Genomic DNA, 22,500 nt, shown 5'->3' on the forward strand with positions numbered 1-22,500 from the left:
GCAACAAAGCAAGTGTTCCTGTTTAATGTGACTTTAAAAAACGCTAAATTTAGATCTTTAACGACTTCTAGACCGTCTGTTTTTCTGATTAGCTTGATTATTTTCCTCCTAATTATGTATTTATCGTATCTTTAGCAGTAGAAAGTACAGGAACCATTCGATTTTAACCCAAATTCCTCAACAAAGCTGCTTTTTCTTCTCAAAACGAGTCTAAAAACAACCCGAGCTGCAACAGAGCAAGCGTTCCTGTTTAAAGTGACTTTAATTACACTCTAAACTTCTCTCCAATTTTGTAGGATTAGCTCCATTTTCCATCTCTAAAGGTAAAATACCACCTAATTTTCATTATATATATCACATATTTATCATTTGAAGGAACAGAACCACCATGACTTTATCACAATTCTTGAAAGCAAATTCTGTTTTTTGACGTAATGTCCTGCAGAAGTAAAGACATTACCCATCTATCATTGCCTTAAAGGACATTTTACAGATAATATTCAATGAGGAAACATTTTTATTAATCAAAACAGCAGTTCTTCTTTGGAAAACCTTACATTTGAAAGGATTTTATAAAAAAAATGGGAGTAAAAAATGAGTGTTGAGATCATATTAGTTGATTTTTAAAGGCTTTTAAAGCAAAACATGACCCCTAAGATGATGTGAAACCAGTTTTAAAAGCCACAGATTGAGGAAACAGATCATTGGAGACATTAAAGGAGTCAAAATAAGAAGTCAGAGCCCAGTTTTTTTCTAAGGATGCCTTTATTAAAGAGTCAACAACGTGCGCTAGCCGTCCGCTTCTAGAAAAATAACACAATCATACATTCATCCATGTGGAAATCCCAAAAAACAGAAAAAACAAGGACAGGTTTTTATCTTTAAAGCTCAAAATCCCTTTAGGAGGTGAGAGGGGAACCTGAATGATGCCGTGTTTAACTGTGTGTGTGTGTGTGTGTGTGTGTGTGTGTGTGTGTTTGTGTGTGTGTGTGTGTGTGTGTGTGTGTGTGATGAGCAGCCCCGCCAAGTGATTTGGTCTTTTTCTTAAAGGAACAGTAACAAACAAAATGACTTTCCCTCAGCAAAAATATGACATAAGTGCTGGTATTTCATTATTTATTGATACAATGAATTGATATATTACTTGTATGGCTTTATAATCTCCAAAATGATTGTGTATTTCCCATTTTTGTGCTTTTATTTCGGATTTATACCTTTTTTTAGTTCTTGGGTTACGCATGCGTTTTCGGCTCCGTTTATCTGAATCTTAGCAGCACAACGTTAAAACTACTGGCCCGATTTTCATGAAATTTCGTGCAAGGGTAAAGCATGGACTGAGGAAGAACTCATTCAAATTTGGAGCAAATCCAAATCACAGTGCACTTACAGTAATGGTTTTATATTTTCGTTAACATGGCGGTAAAGGGGGTTCGGTTACGCCAATGAGGTCATGTTTTCAGCTCGGTTTATGTGGTTTTCAGAAGCATAACGTAAAAACGACTTGTCTGATTTTCATGGAACTTAGTCAAAGGGTAGACCATGGACTAAGGAATGACTCATACACATTTGGAGCAAATCAAAAACACAGTACCAATACAGTTAGGATTTTTCACTTTCATATACATGGCGGTAAAGGGGGTTCGGTTACGCCAATGAGGCCATGTTTACAGCTCGGTTTATGTGGTTTTCAGCAGCATAACGTGAAAACGACTTGTCTGATTTTCATGAAACTTGGTGAGAGGTTGTAGCATGGGCCAATGAAGAACCCATAGAAATCAGGAGCAAATCCAAATCACAGTGCCAATACAGTAACGATTTTTCACTTTCGTTAACATGGCGGTAAAGGGGGTTCGGTTACGCCAATGAGGTTGTGTTTTCAGCTCGCTTTTTCTGGTTTTCAGCAGCATAACGTAGAAACTTCTTGTCTGATTTCCATGAAACTTGGTGCAAAGGTTAAGCATGAACTAAGAAAGAACTCATACAAATTTGGAGCAAATCCAAAACACGGTGCCAATACAGTAACGATTTTTCACTTTCGTTAACAATGCGGTAGAGGGAGAAGGAGCTATATTCAAGTGTTGTCGTGAAAAACCTTTCATTACACAATAGATCCAAACTGACAGTAGGGCAGGTCTAGGGATACGTCGCAATTAGATGTCCGTGTGATAATCCATCACCACAGACAGACATGGATTTATCAATACATCTGATACTTGCACCAAGATCAGTCACACAAAGGATCAATGAGTCGTGACGAGACCAATATATTTAACTAAACGACCTCTTTGCTGCTATAGGATAGAAAAGGGGTATGCATTTTGGTTGTTTGCTATTAAAGGGGATGCATCCACCCTGACATATGGCAATATTGAAACATAAATGGTGTCTGTTTTTGGCAAAATACAGTTGGTAATTTATGTCGGAATAATAAATGTACAAATTATTTACATGTCAGATTTTAAACGGATTAAGGCTAGTAACCTTCATGTATTATATATGCAGCGTAGTGTACATAACGTGTGTGTTGTTCATGTTCGTGTGTGTGTTTCTCTGCAGGTAGTCAGCGTCATGTCATGTGATGCAACAAACATCCCTCCCCTCCCCCCACACACACACACACACACGCACACACACACTTTTAAGATCAATAACAGTGGACGAGGCTGTTGCCTTGGAGGCAGAGAAGCCACACAGGACTATTAGCGGCCTGTGTGTGTGTGTGTGTGTGTGTGTGTGTGTGTGTGTGTGTGTGTGTATGTGTGTGTGTGTGTGTCACATTACAGTGATCACACAGGGTTATCAAAATGGACCGCTGGCTGCAGCCGCCTTAAACTATTTAATGTCTAACCTGCAGCTGTGTGCGTGTGAGTGTGTGTTTAAAATGCATGAGTTTATAATGCTGCTATCACAGTGTGTGTGTCTGTGTGTGTGATATCCCATCCGTCTCCTTAGATGCAAGTCTTCTTCAATGGTGGTCAGTTTGTTTTCTATTTCAAAGCTGACACACACACACACACACACACACACACACACACACACACACACACACACACACACACACACACACACACACACACACACACACACACACACACACACACACACACACACACACACACACACACACACACACACACACACAGTACAGGAGCAGGTTTAAAGACCCACAGGGGAATCAGATAATCAATACTTATCTATCAGTGATTGATTATCAAACCTTCACACTGCCTAATAGGGTGTGTGTGTGTGTGTGTGTGTGTGTGTGTGTTAATAATAGGCGGTGACAGATAACCGTTCAGATCCATCAATACTCCCGTGTTTGCATCCCTGAGTTCATTTTCTCAATTTCAAAATAAAAGTAATCTTTCAGATAAAAACTAAATCTGTAATCGTTATATTTTTGAATGTTCAGCCCCTTGCGGTTTTCATGCCAATTGATGAGGTGTGATTGATTTCTACACCCCTTTGGTTTCGTGGCGCAGCGTGGTCTTGATTATGGGGTGGTGACATGCAGGGCTGGTTGCCGCGGTAACCGGGAGAATCGAGGGGCTTTTATTTTCTAATTTCTTCTTCTTCTCCTCCTGTTTTTCCCGCTCTCCTGTCTCTCTGCAGTCTCCATGTCTGCTGTAGAGGAGATCAGACGTGCTGAGAAAAGACAACTGAGAACTGATTTTGATTTCACTAATGTTTTGGTGCACTAAGGTTTCATTTAGTAGTGTTTCGTCAAGAAAAAGAGGTGCTTGAAAATATAAATAAAGAGGGAAATTATGAGGTTTTTACATAATTTCTGCAGCACTTTCAGTTTTGCAAACTGTGTTTTTCTTTCCCTCTAATTTCCTCAACTCCTATAATAAGTCTATAATTAACTGTGTAGTCAAAATAGACATTTCCTCATTAAATGTTTGATCATACGGCTATACCAGGATGAAATAATGCATGTGAAGCCTCATCTGGAGCCCTGTCTTCAAAAACATTATCAAAACTTTTAACCGTTTTCCACCAAATACAGTCCATTTCTTTGATGAAGCAAAACAACTATGAGACTGGAGCCTTTCACATGAACAGTTATAGATGAGTGCTGCTTTAAAAGTAGATAAACATCAGGACACTCACAATGTCCTCAACATTAGCAACTAACAACTATCATTTTGTGTCATCTGTAAAACCGGCTCTAAAATGCTTCTCTTGTGGCAAAAATGATATGAAATGGACACTACAAGTTAGTGTTAAGCTGACATTTAGGAAAGGTGACCAACAGGTAATCTCCAGACTCAACGGATAAGGAAAAATATGAAAGTAGATGAAAATGTAGGTAAATTCATACTTTTTAAGTGCGGCAATTTTACTTTTCTAGTATGAGGACAGTTAAAGTTAGACGCCTGTCTCTGTGTCGTTGTTCTAAAACGACGTGAAATTGATTATTTTTAAACCCAAAAGAGACAGGTGTCATCAGCGAACACTCAGGACGTGACATTATGATTACAGGCTGCTGAGTGGGGGGTTATGGGGTCTCCATGGTTACACCGTGGTTAACACGATGATGCTTTCTGTCGCCGGCGGGGCAAAAAACGGCTGGTGGTCACAGCGTCGGCCCGAGGTGTGAGTGTGTGTGTGTGTGTGTGTGTGTGTGTGTGTGTGTGTGTGTGTGTGTGTGTGTGTGTGTGTGTGTGTGTGTGCAGACATTTAAAAAAGGGCACATCATTTGGCCAGGAGCTGCTCATCGCACATCTGGTATTTCACCTGTGTGTATGAGTGTGTCTGTGTGCGTGTGTGTGTGTGTGTGTTTGTATGTGTGTGTGTGTGTGTGTGTGTGTGTGTGTGTTGCAGGTAACTGTGGTTATTTTTGATCAAACATGCATAATTTTTCTACTTTCTCCTCTGACAGTTTTTATATAAAGCAGAGTACAAATTCAACAGCCTCTGCTCATGCCAACCGTTTAAAAAAAAAAAAAATCATGATGAAATTCTGGTGCAATTTCCCTTTTTAAAATAGATTTCCCAGATAGAAAGGCGTCTCTTTCCCGTTATTTCCTCCCCCTTTTTATTTCCACCCATTCACACATCATCATCACCCCTCCTCCTCCTCCTCACAATAAATATTTGTATTCATCAGGTTAAAGTGTACGTATTAAGGAAGAGCTGAACGAGAAGCCAGGGTAAACGTAGGCAACTCAAAGAGAAGCAAAGACAGTCTTAAGAAACCAGAATAGTCGTCATTACTATTATTAAAGTCTCTTATTGTTATTATTATTATTATTACTAGTATAACTGTTATTAGGATAAAAGAAAGTTCCTTGGCCCTTGTTGAAGCAGAGAGAGAGGGTGCAGGCTATCCACAGCAACGCTCGATCATTCCCAGGGATTTCGGATAAATCCATCAAATTCCAGTTAAAGGGGTTTTATTCCATTTGTCCCGTTCCATTTTGGTGATTTTAAGTTGCATTTTCATCCCTTTCCATCCGGAGGTAAAGTGGGTTCCAGTGGATGGTTTAATCCCGTTGCAGATTTGGAGTTTGGTTAAAGGGAAAGAGGAAATCAAGTGTTGAAAAACCAAACAGAAAAGTCACTTTGGCTACTTGTAAATCCGTGATAATCATGCGTGTTTGGAGGAAAGAGGAAAAAAGTTGAACCCTCGATTTAAATATCCTCCTTTCTTCTTCTGTTGTGGTTAGCGTGGGAAATGGCCGAGGTTGATAAAGACAAGTTTGGCGTCATATAGTGAATAAAAAGGAGATGAGAAAATGTATTTCTATTTCTGTGATGGTATCTTATATATGATGTTATATATTATTTAAAAAATACAATGTTGATATCATTGTAAGAATACACATTAAATAATCCATCGCCAATAAATCGCTCTGTTTTTCTGAAGCACAAAGCAAAAATTAATTCGCGAAACGGATAAAACGCACATTTAAATCAAGTCAAATATGAAATTGACTGATAGCATTATTTTTTGTTTTTAGATACCGTGATAATATAGTTATTGCACATCTTTGTAGCCACAATAATTATGTAGTAAAAATGCTATATTGTCAGCCTTACTCCAGGTAAAGGGTAGAAAATGAGAAAAGGCTAAGGAAACGAGACTGAATGCAACATCGAAGCTAAATTAAATGTATACTTAATGTTTTTACAGTAAATGGATGTCATGAATCTCTTTTGAAATACCTCACTAGCAAGTTAGATAGCCGACGAGCGGTTTACTTTGGTAACTCCTGAACTCTCTAGCTAGTTAGCTCACTAAGTAGCGGTTAGCTTGTTATCTCTCTCGCTATGGCACCTGCTAGCTAAAGCTGCATTCACATGATAGTGAAACGTCTCTACGATGCCGTTGTGTTTTTATCTAGAGAGCAGAAGTGCTACCCTCTGCGTCTTGCACCGCTCAAATAGAAAAAATAAAGTTAAAATAGTTTCAACCTTGCTTTTGTTTACTGCTGATTTTGTAACGTCACAGACAGCTGTAGCGGTGCAAGCTAGCACCCAAACTCAAATCGTGCACCGTGTGAATGCAGCTTTATTGCGGTTAGCCGCTATCTCTCTGAGTATAGCGCCTGCTAGCTTGTTACCTCTCTATAATGTTCTTTTTATAATGAACATTGTGGATAATGATGTGTCAAACTGTCTTTATGAACATCCACCATTTGCCTTTCCCCCTCAAAAAACCCACCACCATCGAAAGAAACATCCCTTTGTTATTTTCCTCGGAATCGTTGCATTCTAGAATCCTCAGCGCGCGCGGAGGGGTTCCGGAACCCGTTTAATCACGCCTCAGTTCTAGAACATTCCGTAGAGTTCTAGAACCTTCCGTAGAGTGAGTTCTAGAACATTCCGTAGAGTTCTAGAACCTTCTGTAGAGTGAATGCCATCTTTCCTCGCCAAAACAATTATCAAAACGTCCTTTGATCTCTGGAATCGTTGCATTCTAGAATCCTCAGCGCGCGCAGAAGGGTTCCGGAACCCGGCATCCCTTCGAGTTCTAGAACATTCCGCCGCCTCCTCTCTCTCTGTCTCTCTCCGTCCCTCCGAACGCCATTTTTAAAAACAAAACAAAAACAAAACAAAAGGAAAAACAACAGTTTTGTCCGTCCCTTCTATAGCTGCGTGGTGACAGATTCCTCTATGACATCACAGCTGTCCCCGATGACATCATCACCGCACGGTCCAACCCACCCGCCCATCACCATCATCACCCCGACCCCCCCCCCTCCTCCTCCTCCTCCTCCTCCTTCCTCCACACCTCCACCTGCTCCTCCTTCGCCCTGGAAAACGTCCTCGCTGGAGTCCAGGAGGCGGGAGCTGGATTCTGACATGTTGGAAGCGCAGTGCAGTGATTGGCAGGGGCACGGAGGGGGGAGGGGCAAGAGGAGGGAGTCCCGCCCCCCGTTCGTCCTCCGCGGGGAGAACGCCGGGTCGCCGATGATGAGGTCGCCCGACCGTCGACGGCGTCCCACTTCGTGCAGACGCGACTCGCTCCTCGACACGTCGTCCAGGTCGAAGTCGTGGCTCCGCAGGGGGCGCAGGAACCCGTCTGAGATGGTGTAGGACGACGAGGAGGACTGCAACGGCGTGGGCGGGGCTCGGCGTTTTGAGCGGGAAAACAGGAAGGAGAGGCGTTTGAAGGAGTCCGTTTTCGACCCGGGAGCCAGGCGCTGCAGGCGACTCCTCGTGCGGGCGAACGACGAGGAGAAAGTCGAGGAGAAAGACGAAGGGGAGGAGGAGGAATGAGGGACGACGGCCGTTTTCAGCCCGTTGCTCTTTGGTTTCCCCTCCTCTTCCTCCTCCTCTTCTTCCTCCTCTTCCTCCTCGCCATCGCCCACTCCTTCTATCCTCGTCATGCCCGAGATCGAGCGCACCAACTCGGACACGCCGAGCGTTGGCGACTGCCTCTTCTCGTCCTCCTCGTCCTCCATCGGCGTCATGAAGGTCACGCCCTTTGACCTCTGGCTCGAGCAGCCGTCGCCTGATTCGCTGTCGTCTTCTGACGCCGCGGCGCCGTCGTCTCTCGTCGTCTCGCTGGACGAGGAGTAGTGTCGCCGGGGAGGACGACGGTTGCCGAGGAGATCCAGGACTTCGTATCGGAAACTGGAGATGTCCTGCTTCAACTCCTGGAGAGAGAGAGAGAGAGAGAGAGAGAGAGAGAGAGAGAGAGAGAGAGAGAGAGAGAGAGAGAGAGAGAGAGAGAGAGAGAGAGAGACGAGAGAGAGAGAGAGAGAGAGAGAGAGAGAGAGAATAATAAGTATTCTTAAACATTCAGGAGAAAAAACTGAAAGGAAATAACAGAGAGGAAGAAGAGGGTGAAGAGGGTGAGGAGGGAGGGGAGGTGAGACATCAATGATAAGAGGCAGAAGGTGAAGAGGAGGTAAGGACTCAAGAGGAGGTGCTGAGGAGAGGAAGGTAAAGGTCAAGGAGACGAGGAGGAGGGAGGACAAGTGGAGGAAGTAGAGACTGAAGAGAGAGGGGGAAATACTCCACCATCAAATAAAGGCCTATTTATTTGATGGAGAGATTTAACCTAATGATTTAAAGAACACATTGTACGTGATAGGCTAAGGGGCGGGACATCTCTAAGCGGTTGACCAATCACAACAGAGCCGGCCAGCTAACCAATCAGAGCAGACTGGGCTCTGGTTCAGACAGAGGGTGAAAAGAGGTGCTGCAGCACAGACAGTATGAGAACAATAAAGAGCTTTTGAACATAAAGCATGAGAAAGTTAGAGATCACTACATACTGCTGATACACCTGACATCAGCAGGAGAGGACTCTTTAAAGTAGAGACACTACATACTGATATACACCTGAACATCAGCAGGAGAGGACTCTTTAAAGTAGAGACACTACATACTGATATACCACCTGAACATCAGAAGGAGAGGACTCTTTAAAGTAGAGACACTACATACTGATATACACCTGAACATCAGCAGGAGAGGACTCTTTACTCTTAAAGTAGAGACAACTACTAGCACTGAACATCAGCAGGAGAGTACTCTTTAAAGTAGAGACACTACATACTGATATACACCTGAACATCAGCAGAAGAGGACTCTTTAAAGTAGAGACACTACATACTGATATACACCTGAACATCAGCAGGAGAGGACTCTTAAAGTAGAGACACTACATAACTGATATACACCGGAACATCAGCAGGAAGAGGACTCTTTAAAGTAGAGACACTACATACTGATATACACCTGAACATCAGCAGGAGAGGACTCTTTAAAGTAGAGACACTACATACTGATATACACCTGAACATCAGCAGGAGAGGACTCTTTAAAGTAGAGACACTACACTACTGATATACACCTGACATCAGCAGGAGAGGACTCTTTAAAGTAGAGACACCACATACTGATATACACCTGAACATCAGCAGGAGAGGACTCTTTAAAGTAGAGACACCTACATACTGATATACACCTGAACATCAGCAGGAGAGGACTCTTTAAAGTAGAGACACTACATACTGATATACACCTGAACATCAGCAGGAGAGGCAGGAGAGGACTCTTTAAAGTAGAGACACTACATACTGATATACACCTGAACATCAGCAGGAGAGGACTCTTTAAAGTAGAGACACTACATACTGATATACACCTGAACACCAGCAGGAGAGGACTCTTTAAAGTAGAGACACTACATACTGATATACACCTGAACATCAGCAGGAGAGGACTCTTTAAAGTAGAGACACTACATACTGATATACACCTGAACATCAGCAGGAGAGGACTCTTTAAAGTAGAGACACCACATACTGATATACACCTGAACATCAGCAGGAGAGGACTCTTTAAAGTAGAGACACTAGTCCCGAGCTACAAACCAAACACCATGCACCAGTAAACTTTGATGTTTTTAATTTTTAAAGATATGATCACAACTACTTCATATCTTCTTTACTCGCCATCTGGGATCCAAATGCTGCACATGTATTCCTCAGAGAATTAAAAAAACATGATTTAATTCAACATGCAGCTGATGTTAGACGCACATTTTGAACACATGAACAATCTGTGCACTTTTAAGACTACCACACACACACACACACACACACACACACACACACACACACACACACACACACACACACACACACACACACACACACACACACACACACACACACACACACACACACACACACACACACACACACACACACACACACACACACACACACACACACACACACACACACACACACACACACACACACCACACACACACACACACACACACACACACACACACACACACACACACACACACACACACACACACACACAGGGTCGGAGTGTGTGTGTGTGTGATTCAGCCCGATGTGCACCTGATGTTGTTTTTGTGTTTTTTTTAAAGCCCAGAGGAATTTTCCACTTCAAAGCCCAGGCCGCGCTCCAGATGCATCATGGGAAACAGACTCTGGAGCGAAAACAGTTGGGAATAATTCACGGTTCTGCGAGGATTTTTTGGTATTCGGAGGAGCTGTGGATTTTGGGCAGGAGGTGAAATAATTGTTTTAATATCTTAATGTGCAGCTCTGCCTTTTGGTGTGAATAAACAGCTGCTAAACACGATGCTAACCCTTCATCTGCAAATTAAAAGTGGATATTTGTTGCTGTTAAAATCATAGTCTGAGGTGAAATGAAGAGGATAAAGAAATTATAAATATTATGTAAATACATTTAAATGCCGGATCAGATATAGATAAGGCTGAGCGATATGAAATACATAATATATCTTAATATTTTTCCAATCCAATTCAATATTATATAATTTTGTAAACAGTTTATATGCAGTGTGCACCCTTTGTTTCCGTTTTCTTTTCTTATCCACTTATTTGGATCCCTTGTTAGCGTCTCCCTGACAACAGTGGCACCTTAAATGTTTCTACCAACAGTCCCTCATCTAATACATTTAAAGGGACCCTAACATGCTTGTTGGACGCCTTTGTTTTCTTCCAGAACAAAGTGACATCAAAGTGACATCAATGTGTAACACGCGCCCGTCTATTGGCTAGCGCTCCAACACATTGTACGTGATAGACTAAGGGGCGGGACATCTCTAAGCTGTTGACCAATCACAACAGAGTCGGCCAGCTAACCAATCAGAGCGGACTGGGCTCTGGTTTCAGACAGAGGGTGAAAAGAGGTGCTGCAGAACAGGCAGTATGAGAAAAACAAAGAGCTTTCAGAACATTAAAGCATGGAGACATGTCACATTAAGCAAATTGGATTAAATTGCTTTTTTTGATTGTTGTTACAAAAAGCGTAAAACTAATAACTATTAGCTAAAAATACTCCACCTTAAAGTTTTCCTCCGTCAGTCCCTCGTCCGTCTTGGCGCTGCGTATCATGGCCGCCACGTACCTCTTCACCAGGCTGCGGATCACTTCCTGTTGGAGACAATTGTCATGGTTACTTCACTGTCTTTGAACTTCATTATTTAATTCATATATATTTATAAATATATATAAAATGGTAATGTTTAAAACTCTTATCCTACGTGTTAAACTTGCTCATTTTGCCACAAAATACAGAATATTAAAACCCAATCGATGAAATAAAATGTTATTTATCTCATTAAGTAATCAGCCAAAGAGACAGAAGACCCCGATTGATTTAAAGAGCAAAGAGAGATGTATCCAGCATTTGGTGCTCAGTGGGCGGTAACACACACACACACACACACACACACACACACACACACACACACACACACACACACACACACACACACACACACACACACACACACACACACACACACACACACACACACACACACACACACACACACACACACACACACACACACACACACACACACACACACACACACACACACACACACACACACACACACACACACAGCATCCTCCCACAGTAACACCTGTCACTCTCCTCCTCTGCCAGGAACACACCACACACTCAAAGTTAAAGTGAAGGGCACGTTCCTGCAGCAATCCTTCAGAACATGGACGGGAATCAAAGCAGCGTTCGGCACTGCCAAACACAAAGTACTGGCGCTGCACACACACACACACACACACACACACACTGCTGCACACACACACACTGCTGCACACACACACACACACACACTGCTGCACACACACTGCCAACGTGAGGTGTCAGAACACAAGATATCCATTTATTCGCAACAAAAATCCCCCAAAAGCTAATCAGAATAACATCACGGCTGCCAAGAACAATCAAGTGTCTTACTTAAGAATTTTAAAAACACTGCTCACTTTCAATTTTATCTGAAGACACGGAACATTTCTAAATCTCAGCTGCGAGAAGTTTAACCACAGTAAAGAAATACAAATATAGTCCCAAAGAAAATATGTAAAAATCGCATTCTGATGTTTTTAACAGTCCCTTTTTCCCCCTTATAAAACCCCTTTTTAACACTTTTTTTCATCTATACAAATACAAGTCAGGCTTATTGTGTTTATTGGCGACCTTTGTTTGTGCTAAAACTAAGGAGTGTGTTTTCTTTAGATAAGCTACGCTAGCAGTTCCCACCTGTTTCCATTCATTATGCTAAGCTAAGTTAAGAGTCTCCTGTTTATAGCTACATATAACCCTTCAAAATAAGAGAGGCATCCATTTCTAATTCAACTCTGAGAGCTTATATCAAATAATAACAACTCTTTTCTTTCTTTAGGCTATAGAGTGCCACAGTGACGCGTCCTAAAACCAGGAAGTAAGTTAGCATTTTACCACTTCCGGTTCCTTCGACAAAAACCAATGCAATTTCTCCATAGGGTTTTGGAAAATAGATCGAAATAAGGTCTGTGGTTGAGTCACATTGAAGAGGCAGATCACGTTTTGTTCAGCCGGGTAATCTCCACATGTCTACCCTACTTTTATCATTTTTGAATCATAAATCTAATCGATAGATTCGAGCTATTTTTCAAAATCCTATGGAGAAATTGCATTGGTTTTTGTCGAAGGAACCGGAAAGAGTTTACTTTCGGGTTTTAGGACGCGTCACTGTGGCACTCTGTACCTCTTCAAGTTGGATAAGGTAAAAAATAACTACATTTCTTGTTTTTGTTATTGATTTTATTTTGAAATGGAGGAAATAAATATAGGAATGCTGACACAGAAGTATTGATCAATTGAAAAGATAACTGTCATCAAGGTTAAGGGCACCCTGCAACACACACACACACACACACACACACACACACACACACACACACACACACACACACACACACACACACACACACACACACACACACACCTGGTAATGCTGGTTCTGAATCAGACTGTCAGCGTGGCGTTCCTGCAACACAGAAACAGATCATCATGTTAGACACATTTCTCCAATCACACACTTTCAACACCAAATGCCGGTGTCGGACACACACATACACCGAACACACACACACAGAGAGCGGAGCTGAGCAGAGCACAAACACACACACATCATGTAGCATTTCCCTCCGAATAATGGTCGAAGACTTGACTGATGATGTGAATTTATTGAAATCTCCAATATCAACGTAAGAGCCCCCTCTTTGGGGGGTGCTAACAGTTAACCATAAAAGTTATCCTTTACTTTCTCCGTCTTTATATGTAGATATTACTTTTCTCCGTTAATCTCCGCTCCTTTTCTCCGTCACGTTGTTTCCATAGCAACAACAACTTCCTGTCAACAGCATAAACTCGCCTTCAAAATAAAAGCATCTAAATAAAACAGGAAGTTAACCTAAATTACATTTAAGACATAGGCTATATACAACTGCAACGAAAGTAACAAAAACAATGTAATATCCCTTTCAGTTTCACAGAACACAAATTGGGTTATTTACATATCATGCGCGCTGGTGATCGGACATCTCCTTCATAAAACAAGTAATAGGGGGAATAATCGGGCAGTTCGATGTGTGTAGAGGTGTGTGTGTGTGTGTGTGTGTGTGTGTGTGTGTGTGTGTGTGTGTGTGTGTGTGTGGTTCAAACGTAGTAGCCTCGATCTCTATTCAGCTGTTCTAATGAAGGTAAACACAGTGAAGGCGGCGCGTAAAAGACACAGCTCTCTGCGCGCAGATAGCAGACTGTGAGAGTGAATTCATAGATCAAGGCAGACTGGTTCACAGACTCTCCTGTTTTGTCGATCCGGTGCTTAAACAAATAGCTCTACACCTCTGGCCGACATGTCCCTAAAATGAAGTCCGAGTTTGAAATATATCTCAAATAATGTATGCACTGCCATTTCCCCACAGACACACAACCGTCTGCAATGAAACGGTGGTCTCCTGTGCGCTCCACTTCCTACTTGGCGCACCGGTAACTTTCTCGAGAAAGTATATATCGTGCGAACGAAAAAGTATATCGTGCGCACAGGATACTTTTTCTTTTTCCGTGACCCTTTAGGGGCTCCGTACTTTCATTATAAAATCCACATGTATCTTTTGTAATATAGCAACATCCTCTTTTGAAGAATAATGATCAGAAACTAGAACAAAGTGTAAATTGCCTCCGGCTCGCAGAATGACTTTAACTTCTTTCATTTTGGAGAGCTGCTGATTGATGAAGGCTGTTCATCATTTTTTGCTCCAATAAAGAAATGGGTGTGGGACTTTTATTTTGGAGAGACCCCCTGCAGTGACAGAGATGAGAGGATCTCCTCTTTAAAGCCTCTTCTCACCTCATTCACTTTTAGAGGCAATTACAACAAGTACTGAGAGCATTCAGATGACTTCAGAGAGAGAAAGCACGCTCTGAAACTGATGCTGCAGAGACAACGTTATTTATGTTTGGAGTTAAAATAAGAGGAACAGACAGCGTGATAAATGTGCATTTAAATGAAGAATTATTCAAGCAAAAAGTCACTTTTAAAATGTAATAAAACATCATTTGATATGTCTTTACAGTCTTTCTTTGTAAGGATGTTCTGCAGAGTAAACAGGGTTTGCACGCAGCTCTTTGTAACTTAAAGCCAAACAAATGAAGACAGAAAACAGTCAAAATTAGAGAAACAGACAATATGATAAATGTGCATTCAAGAATGAACTATTATCTTCTGAAACACATGTGATTTAAGCATTTATTTATGGGTTGCAGGCTCAAATAGCTGCTTTTCCTCTAGGATGTTCCTCCGGTTGTTCAGGGTTTTCTCCTAAATGACATGCACGCACATTTGCATTTGCAGGACAGCCGATTGGACACTTTTGCACTTCTTTTTGAAGTTGTTTTAATGCATATTTCATTAAAGGACATACTGTATGCAAATCATATAGTTTAAAGGGGACCTATCATGCAAAATGCACTTGTGTACGTCTTTTCTACATGAATATGTGTCCCCGGTGTTCCAGGGAACTCACCAAGTGTCAGAAAACACAACCCTCTCTATTTTCCTCCATACCCAAATCTCTAAAAAAGGGGCTGCAACGGATCTGATAAAAACTGATCCAGATTTGAACACTGTCCTGACGTCAGGACGGTGGCGCTACGGCTATTGGGCCAACTCCACCAATCAGGAGGAGACAGCCACGGCCATTGCCGTTCGAAAGCGCTGGAGACGCTGTAGTACATATGCCAGGCCTGTAGGTGGTGCTGTTCTCACAGAATCAGCCCTTGCTAAAACAGGGGTAAAAAAGTCCAAATTGAGCAAAATGAGGCATGGCTAAAATGCATGATCTGTTTGGTATTTAAAAAAAAAAAGTATAAATATGCCTTATATAGGTATGGTCCTACACTATGTTATTCAAATATAGCATGATAGGTCCACTTTAAGGCAATATTTTACCTTCCACTTTTATTATTCCTCAACAAAACAGCCTAGTTGGTTTCATTAGAAAAGTATGAGATGCAGAAGGCTTTAAAGATTAATTATATTAAATCAAGTTTTTTTAATTTATATTAAGTCTTCCCATCTTTTTCGTCTATCTTCAAGAATGGTTTAATCCATAACAGTCAATAAAAGTCACTGGAAAACAAAATATAAATCATCAAACGTAAACAAGAGGAGGTGCAGGGGTCCATCGATGTGTCCGATCAATTCAATGATAATATGCAGAAAGATACAAATAGATGTTTTTAACAAATACACAAAAAGTACCTAACTCTGCTTAAATGAAGGATCTGCTAAAAACCTGCATTCATCCTCTCCACATCTCACACACACACACACACACACACACACACACACACACACACACACACACACACACACACACACACACACACACACACACACACACACACACACACACACACACACACACACACACACACACACACACACACACACACACACACACACACACACACACACACACACACACACTCCCTTGATCAGATCTCTGTGTGAACTCGTGTGGGCTGGCTTATATAACTCAGCCGACTCCAGCTAAGGTGAACATGCCAGCTGCACTCAGCGTGTGTGTGTGTGTGTGTGTGTGTGTGTGTGTGTGTGTGTGTGTGTGTGTGTCTCCAGATGACTGACTGTTGGATGTGTTTATCTGCTCGCAGACGCACAGCTGATGTCTGACTGTGTTTCTCTTAAAATATATATATGTATCACTTCTCTCCTCACTCTGAATGTTCTACTTCTATTCCACTTCTTTTCTTTTCAAACTTGAGTTACTTTTCAAACTTTGATTCAGTACGCAACACTCGCATTAGAAGTCCTCTTTAAAAGCGAGTCCCATTCGTTGTTTGTGATTAGTGTTTCTTAAATTGAGAAAGCGAAATACATTGCTTATACTACGGCACGTTGACTAAAAGATGTACGTGTTGGTACTCAACATTTTACTTTAAGAAATGTCATATTATTGTATTCCAAACCATTATTAATTGGTCATAAACTCTCTTAATAAGAGCTTTTTAGTATCAGCATGAGCCCAATTCATATGTCAAGTCAAAAGTTATATATTAAAATATAAAAGATATTAAAAATAGCAGAGTGTAATGCTGTTTTCTTATACTTACAGCTGAATAAAACTGAGGACTTAAAGTGGTGATATGTAAGGAAAGCTTGGGACATATTTTGCTCAGTATTTTAAATCTGTAATATTAACTGAGCTTCTCATGTTTTCTGTTGCACTTGATCATCAGACGGAGAGATTTCAAGCACATTTTCCCTGCAGAGACGTCACGTTTGTGAACTCGTTCCTCTCTGAACTCTCAGCCTCGTGCACAGAGTCCTCGGCGACTTGTTAACATGAGTTTTAGCATATGGGTTGTTGTTGTTGTTGTTTTTTGGGAGGATCGCAGCTTGTTTGCGTGACGCTTCAGTGACGGCAGATGGCAGAGTATTAGTCTGCACATGAATAAATAAATGTTTCTCCTTCAGGTTAGCGACTCGGGGAGTTTGACTCTGAAGTGGAGCGAGAGTCCAGAGCTGCAGCCGGTCGCAACGAATCCAAATCTAATATTATAGTCATGAACGCATGATTAAAATATTGTTTCTCTGAGGAGCTTAACATGGATGACACAAAGAATAACGGCTAATATGTTAGCAAAGAAAGCTGCTGCATGTATAAATGTTACTGGGAATACTACTTTAAATAGGAGATATGCAGAGAGTGACTGGTGGCCTTGCAAAGCTTCCTCACACGTACAAATATTTATATAAACATATGAGTTTAAGATAGGAATGTGCAATACAAATGAAAAAAATATGTACAAATAAGAATACAAGTATTATATAAAGACATAAGAAGAAAATATTGTTTCTTCTCTTACTGTGAACTCCCGCAGGTTCTCACACTTGTGCGAGTGCTCGCCTGCGGGGCCGCCCCCCCTGCACAGCTTGTTGTGGAGCCACAGCAGCAGGAAGAGGATGGATTTGGGGGAGGGGATGATGTTGAAGGGGGGGGGCAGCGTGCCGCCCTCGTCAAAGTAACTCATCCACAGTTTGGTGCGAGCAAACTTCCACTCGATGTCGGCGTGATCCTGCAGGAGGAGAGAGAGAGAGAGGAGGAGGAGGGGTTTGTGAGGCCTTATTGATGTTGTTATGTTGGTTATTTAGTCATTAAAGCACTACAAGACCTTGAGGTGACTAGAAGATCAGATCAGAGACAGAATACTATTTATCCTGGAGAAAATGGGTTTCGTTGCTGTTTTTTAGAATTAAAGGGGACCTATCATGCAAAATGCACTTTGTGATGTCTTTTATACATCAACATGTGTCCCCGGTGTGTCGGGGAACTCACGCAGCGTCAGAAAATAAAACCCTCTCTCTTTTCCTCCGTACCCAAATCTCTAAAAACGGGGCAACAACGGAGCTGATCCAGATTTGCGTCCGATATGACGTAATATCTGAAATGTGGACCCACGGCCCTATCAGAAACGTTGCTATCAGAAACAATGCCCGACTGTTTTGGACGTAATATGGTCGGTGTTTACATTAGCATCGCTAACACTCCGAGCTAACCTGCTGGAGAGCATGTGTGTCTGATGAAGAAGACGAACTAAGCTAGGTAGCCAATATAAGGCTTAGTCATCTTGCCAAATAGTGAGCCCACATTTATCTGCACTGCTAAGTCTTATATTGGCAACTTAGCTTACTTCGTCTTCTTCATCAGCCAGCATCCTTGGTATCTGTTGTTCACTGAGTTGATTCCCCCCCCCATCCATCTTGATGTTTCTTGGCATCTCTTATGACCATTTATTTACGAGTTACTAACATTTATAGTTGCCAAAAGGGAGCCTTGTTGTAAAGTGTGAAACAAATCACCATTTATTAATGAGTTACTACTATTTCTAATAAGACTTAGCAGTACAGATAAATGTGGGCTCACTATTTGGCAAGATGACTAAGCCTTATATTGGCTACTTAGCGAGAATCAACTCAGTGAGCAACAGATACCAAGGATGCTGGCTGATGAAGGAGACGAAGTAAGCTAAGTAGCCAATATAAGGCTTAGCAGTACGGATAGATGTGGGCTCACTATTTGGCAAGCAACCGGTCACAGTCGCCCTGTTTATCTCATGTCTTATAAAAGCTTATTAATGATTCATAAAGTGTTCACAACCTAATTAATAAATGAATTACAAACTATTCGTAAATCCTTTATAAGGGTACTCTTATTCTAAAGTGGTACCAAAATATCCAATAAAGGTTAAGCAAAGTATTATAGAAAAGTAAGAATGTGCAATATAAAGATAAAATAAAATAAGTAAGTGAAGAATGTGCCATAAAAGAATAAGTAAAATATCCCCAAAAATTGTCTTTAACCTGCGCTTCAAGTCTATTTGAATCTAACAAGTTTAATTGAAATGATGTGAAACGGCAACACCTGCCACCTGCCAATGGTTATATAATCTTTCCACTCTCTTTGCATCGTTGTGACTCACGGCGATGAGCTGGTAGGAGTTGTTCATCATGGCGATCAGCATGTTGAGCAGAACCACCAGAGAAATCACGTTGTACGTCCCGAACATCGTCGCCCCGACAAACTCCGTGAACTCGTGCCTCGCCTTCACGTTGGTCACGTACAGATTCAGAAGCCCGAATATCGACCAGAACAACGACTGCAGCGTCTCGAACAACCTGAGGACACACAAGAAGGCTTTTATTTTTGAAGGATTCATCCAAGGAGAACTAAAAAAGAAACTAGAAAAGGTTCCTCCATGAAAATGTGACCGTGTGACTGCTGGCACTTGGTTTTTTTCAAGATGCTGATATCACCAGCGTTTTGTAGGTATTGATAGCAGTGGCTGTCTTGTTGCTTTTATTTTATTTTGAAGAAGTGGTAGAGAAAGTTTGAAAGTCTGCCCGGCAACAAGGTTACCATAGTGACATTTTAACATGGTCGTCTATGGGCGAGACAGCTGGAGTTTTTCTCACTCAAGGGCACTTTCGGGCAAGATTTCAACGTCCTTTTAATATTATGAAAGCATTGAGACAACGCTGACTGAATTTGCTGCTAAAATCAACAACAATTATGTGAAAAGACTGAATATTATGGGATTTAGAGCAGTTTTAATATCTTTTTTCAAGGAGATTTTAAAGGCCCTCTACACTCAAAGTGATGATGTCATCACTCTGAACATTCCGTCACATACACACACCATTATAAAATCTGAAAATGTCACAAAACTTAAACGGTGATTGTAGAAAAACCGTTCCATCTATCAAAAAACCCTTTTAGTCCAATAAAGTTGAGAGTCTGGAGAGCTGGTTAAACTTTTAATATTTACTTTCCGTTAAAGTTTGGCGAATCAGTATGACCTCAAAGTCGGATGATTTTGAGCTCTCTTCACGTCGATTTCCCATTCATTCCTATGGGGATTTGTGATTTGCGTGAAACGTCAGAAAGTTAAAGAACGCTCCGGCAAACTTTTAGCCGTTAAAATGAAGAACAAGATGAAGTATGCAGGATTATAATGTGTGTGTGTGTTGCTCCACCAGTCACACACACAATAAAACACCTTAAAATAAAGAGGCTGGCATTCATTATAAAGCAAAAAACACTAAAAGTGACACATAAAAATTACTTTCATTTACAAAGACCTGCAGATTTGATGAATAAACGGGTGTTTCTCTGCAGGGATTGTCAGATTAAGATCCTCAGAGTGTCTTCCAACACATTTAACTGATGGTAAACATTAAAAAAGCTGCAGACGATCATTTATTTATATGTGACTGTCATTATGTGTCTTTCCCTGTAAGATAGGAGTTCATCAAGTCTGTAAATCTGCAGCAGAACAAACTCTGAGGCTCATATTTTCTCATATTTAATGTCGGTAAATAAAAGCAAATGGAGCATCTTATGTTACAGATTGCTTACGACTTCCAAAATCGTTGAGAGCTGCTTGTAAATGTGTGTGAGGAAATAAATAAAAGTTGAGTCTAAAAGCCTTCAGTGGCAGGCAGGCTGATGTAAAAGATATGAGATGTGTCGTACCGCTGTAAAACTAAACAGTAAAATCCATTTATCGCTTGTTTTTTTACTCAAACTCCTCCTGACAGGAGCGGCAGGCAGCTGGGAGCGATAATAGATAAAAGATCAGTCGTGACGTTGATTCCAATATTCTAGTGCAACCAAAACTGAACCTTCCAATTTGGTGAGGCTTAACGAAAAAAAGATGACAAATGGTGACTTCTTCCCCTAGCATCCAATACATCTCACTTAAGCTGCAACTTCAAAATAAAAGCATTTTTGGTTGAAACTGTCCATTGTTCTGTCCATAAACTATAGGCATACTGAATTATCACAGCACAGTTGCCTATATTTAGGGGAAATAATAAAAAAATTATGTTTACAATTTACAAAAATAACTAACTAACTAAAGGACTAACTAAGTGACTAATTAACAGACTAACTAAGGGGATAAATAACTAATGAATTAACCAGCCATCCAACTAACTAACCAACCAACCAACCAAACCATGAAATCAAAAGAATGATCAACCAACTAAGCAAACAAACAACCAACCAACCAACCAAAGAAATCAAACAACCAACCAGCCAATCAACCAACCAGCTGACAAACCATTCAACCATTCAACCAACCAACCAACCAACCAACCAACCAACCAACCAACCAACCAGCCAATCAACCAACCAAAGAAATCAAACAACCAACCAGCCAATCAACCAACCAGCTGACAAACCATTCAACCAACCAACCAACCAACCAACCAACCAACCAACCAACCAACCAACCAACCAACCAACCAACCAACCAACCAACCAACCAACCAACCAATCAACCAACCAACCAACCAACAAACCAACTGTGTATTTGTTATTATATATGAGAAGACTATTTCCCTTTAACAGCTAATACACCTCAACTCTACCAGCTGTAAATCATTGATATGACCCTTCTTTCTCCCTCTTCCTCCCCTCTCTCCTTTCTTTACTCCCCTCCTCAGTCTCTATCTGTCTTGTGTTTGTGTGACAGTCACAGTTACAGCGCAGCTTATTGCATTTTTTTATGAAGAAACAATTGGCAGACACTACATCACAAGAAACACAGAGAGAGAGAGAGAGAGAGAGAGAGAGAGAGAGAGAGAGAGAGAGAGAGAGAGAGAGAGAGAGAAGAGAGAGAGAGAGAGAGAGAGAAGAGAAGAAGATGAGAGAGAAAGTCTGCAGGGTGTTTTTAATTTGTGCTGCTGAAATATCATATAGTGTGTGTTGTGTTGCAGTAATGAAATGTGGGTGTGATATCACTGTATCAAGCAGTAATACAGAGTGGTGGTGTGTGTGTGAGAGTGATGGTGTGTGTGAGAGTGATGGTGTGTGTTCCCTGTGTGTGTGCAGGTGAAATGAGTGTGTGTTGAATGAGAGAGACTATGAATGAAGCACTCGAGCGTGAGATTGTGTCGCAGTTACGAAACGAGATAAAAAAATGGAGGAATAAAGAAATCTCTCCACCCTCTCCTCTCATTCTTCTCTCAGTAACTCATTTTCCTCGTGTGTTTTAATCACATTTTTCCCTTCCTCTTATCCTTCTCTTCCTCTAATATCTAACTTCCTCCTCACCGCACAGTGTGAGAAAAGAAAAGTGTGTACAGAC

General features: G+C 41.3%; 1 protein-coding gene across 1 annotated transcript in view; it reads right to left on the reverse strand.

Annotated features, from left to right (window-relative positions):
- Window positions 1-7,094: 7,094 nt before the first annotated feature.
- The window catches only part of LOC117470620 (short transient receptor potential channel 5-like), a 27,504-nt gene continuing 12,098 nt past the window's right edge, over window positions 7,095-22,500 (reverse strand). Inside the window, exons 6-10 of the mRNA XM_034115435.1 lie at window positions 19,330-19,525; window positions 17,716-17,925; window positions 13,268-13,309; window positions 11,316-11,405; window positions 7,095-8,108 (exon numbers count right to left, since the gene is read on the reverse strand). Of these exons, the coding sequence (XP_033971326.1) occupies window positions 7,095-8,108; window positions 11,316-11,405; window positions 13,268-13,309; window positions 17,716-17,925; window positions 19,330-19,525 (1,552 nt within the window). The remainder of the gene's footprint in view (window positions 8,109-11,315; window positions 11,406-13,267; window positions 13,310-17,715; window positions 17,926-19,329; window positions 19,526-22,500) is intronic.

This window comes from Trematomus bernacchii, unplaced genomic scaffold (genome assembly GCF_902827165.1).
Source record: "Trematomus bernacchii unplaced genomic scaffold, fTreBer1.1, whole genome shotgun sequence".
NCBI classification, from domain to species: domain Eukaryota; kingdom Metazoa; phylum Chordata; class Actinopteri; order Perciformes; family Nototheniidae; genus Trematomus; species Trematomus bernacchii.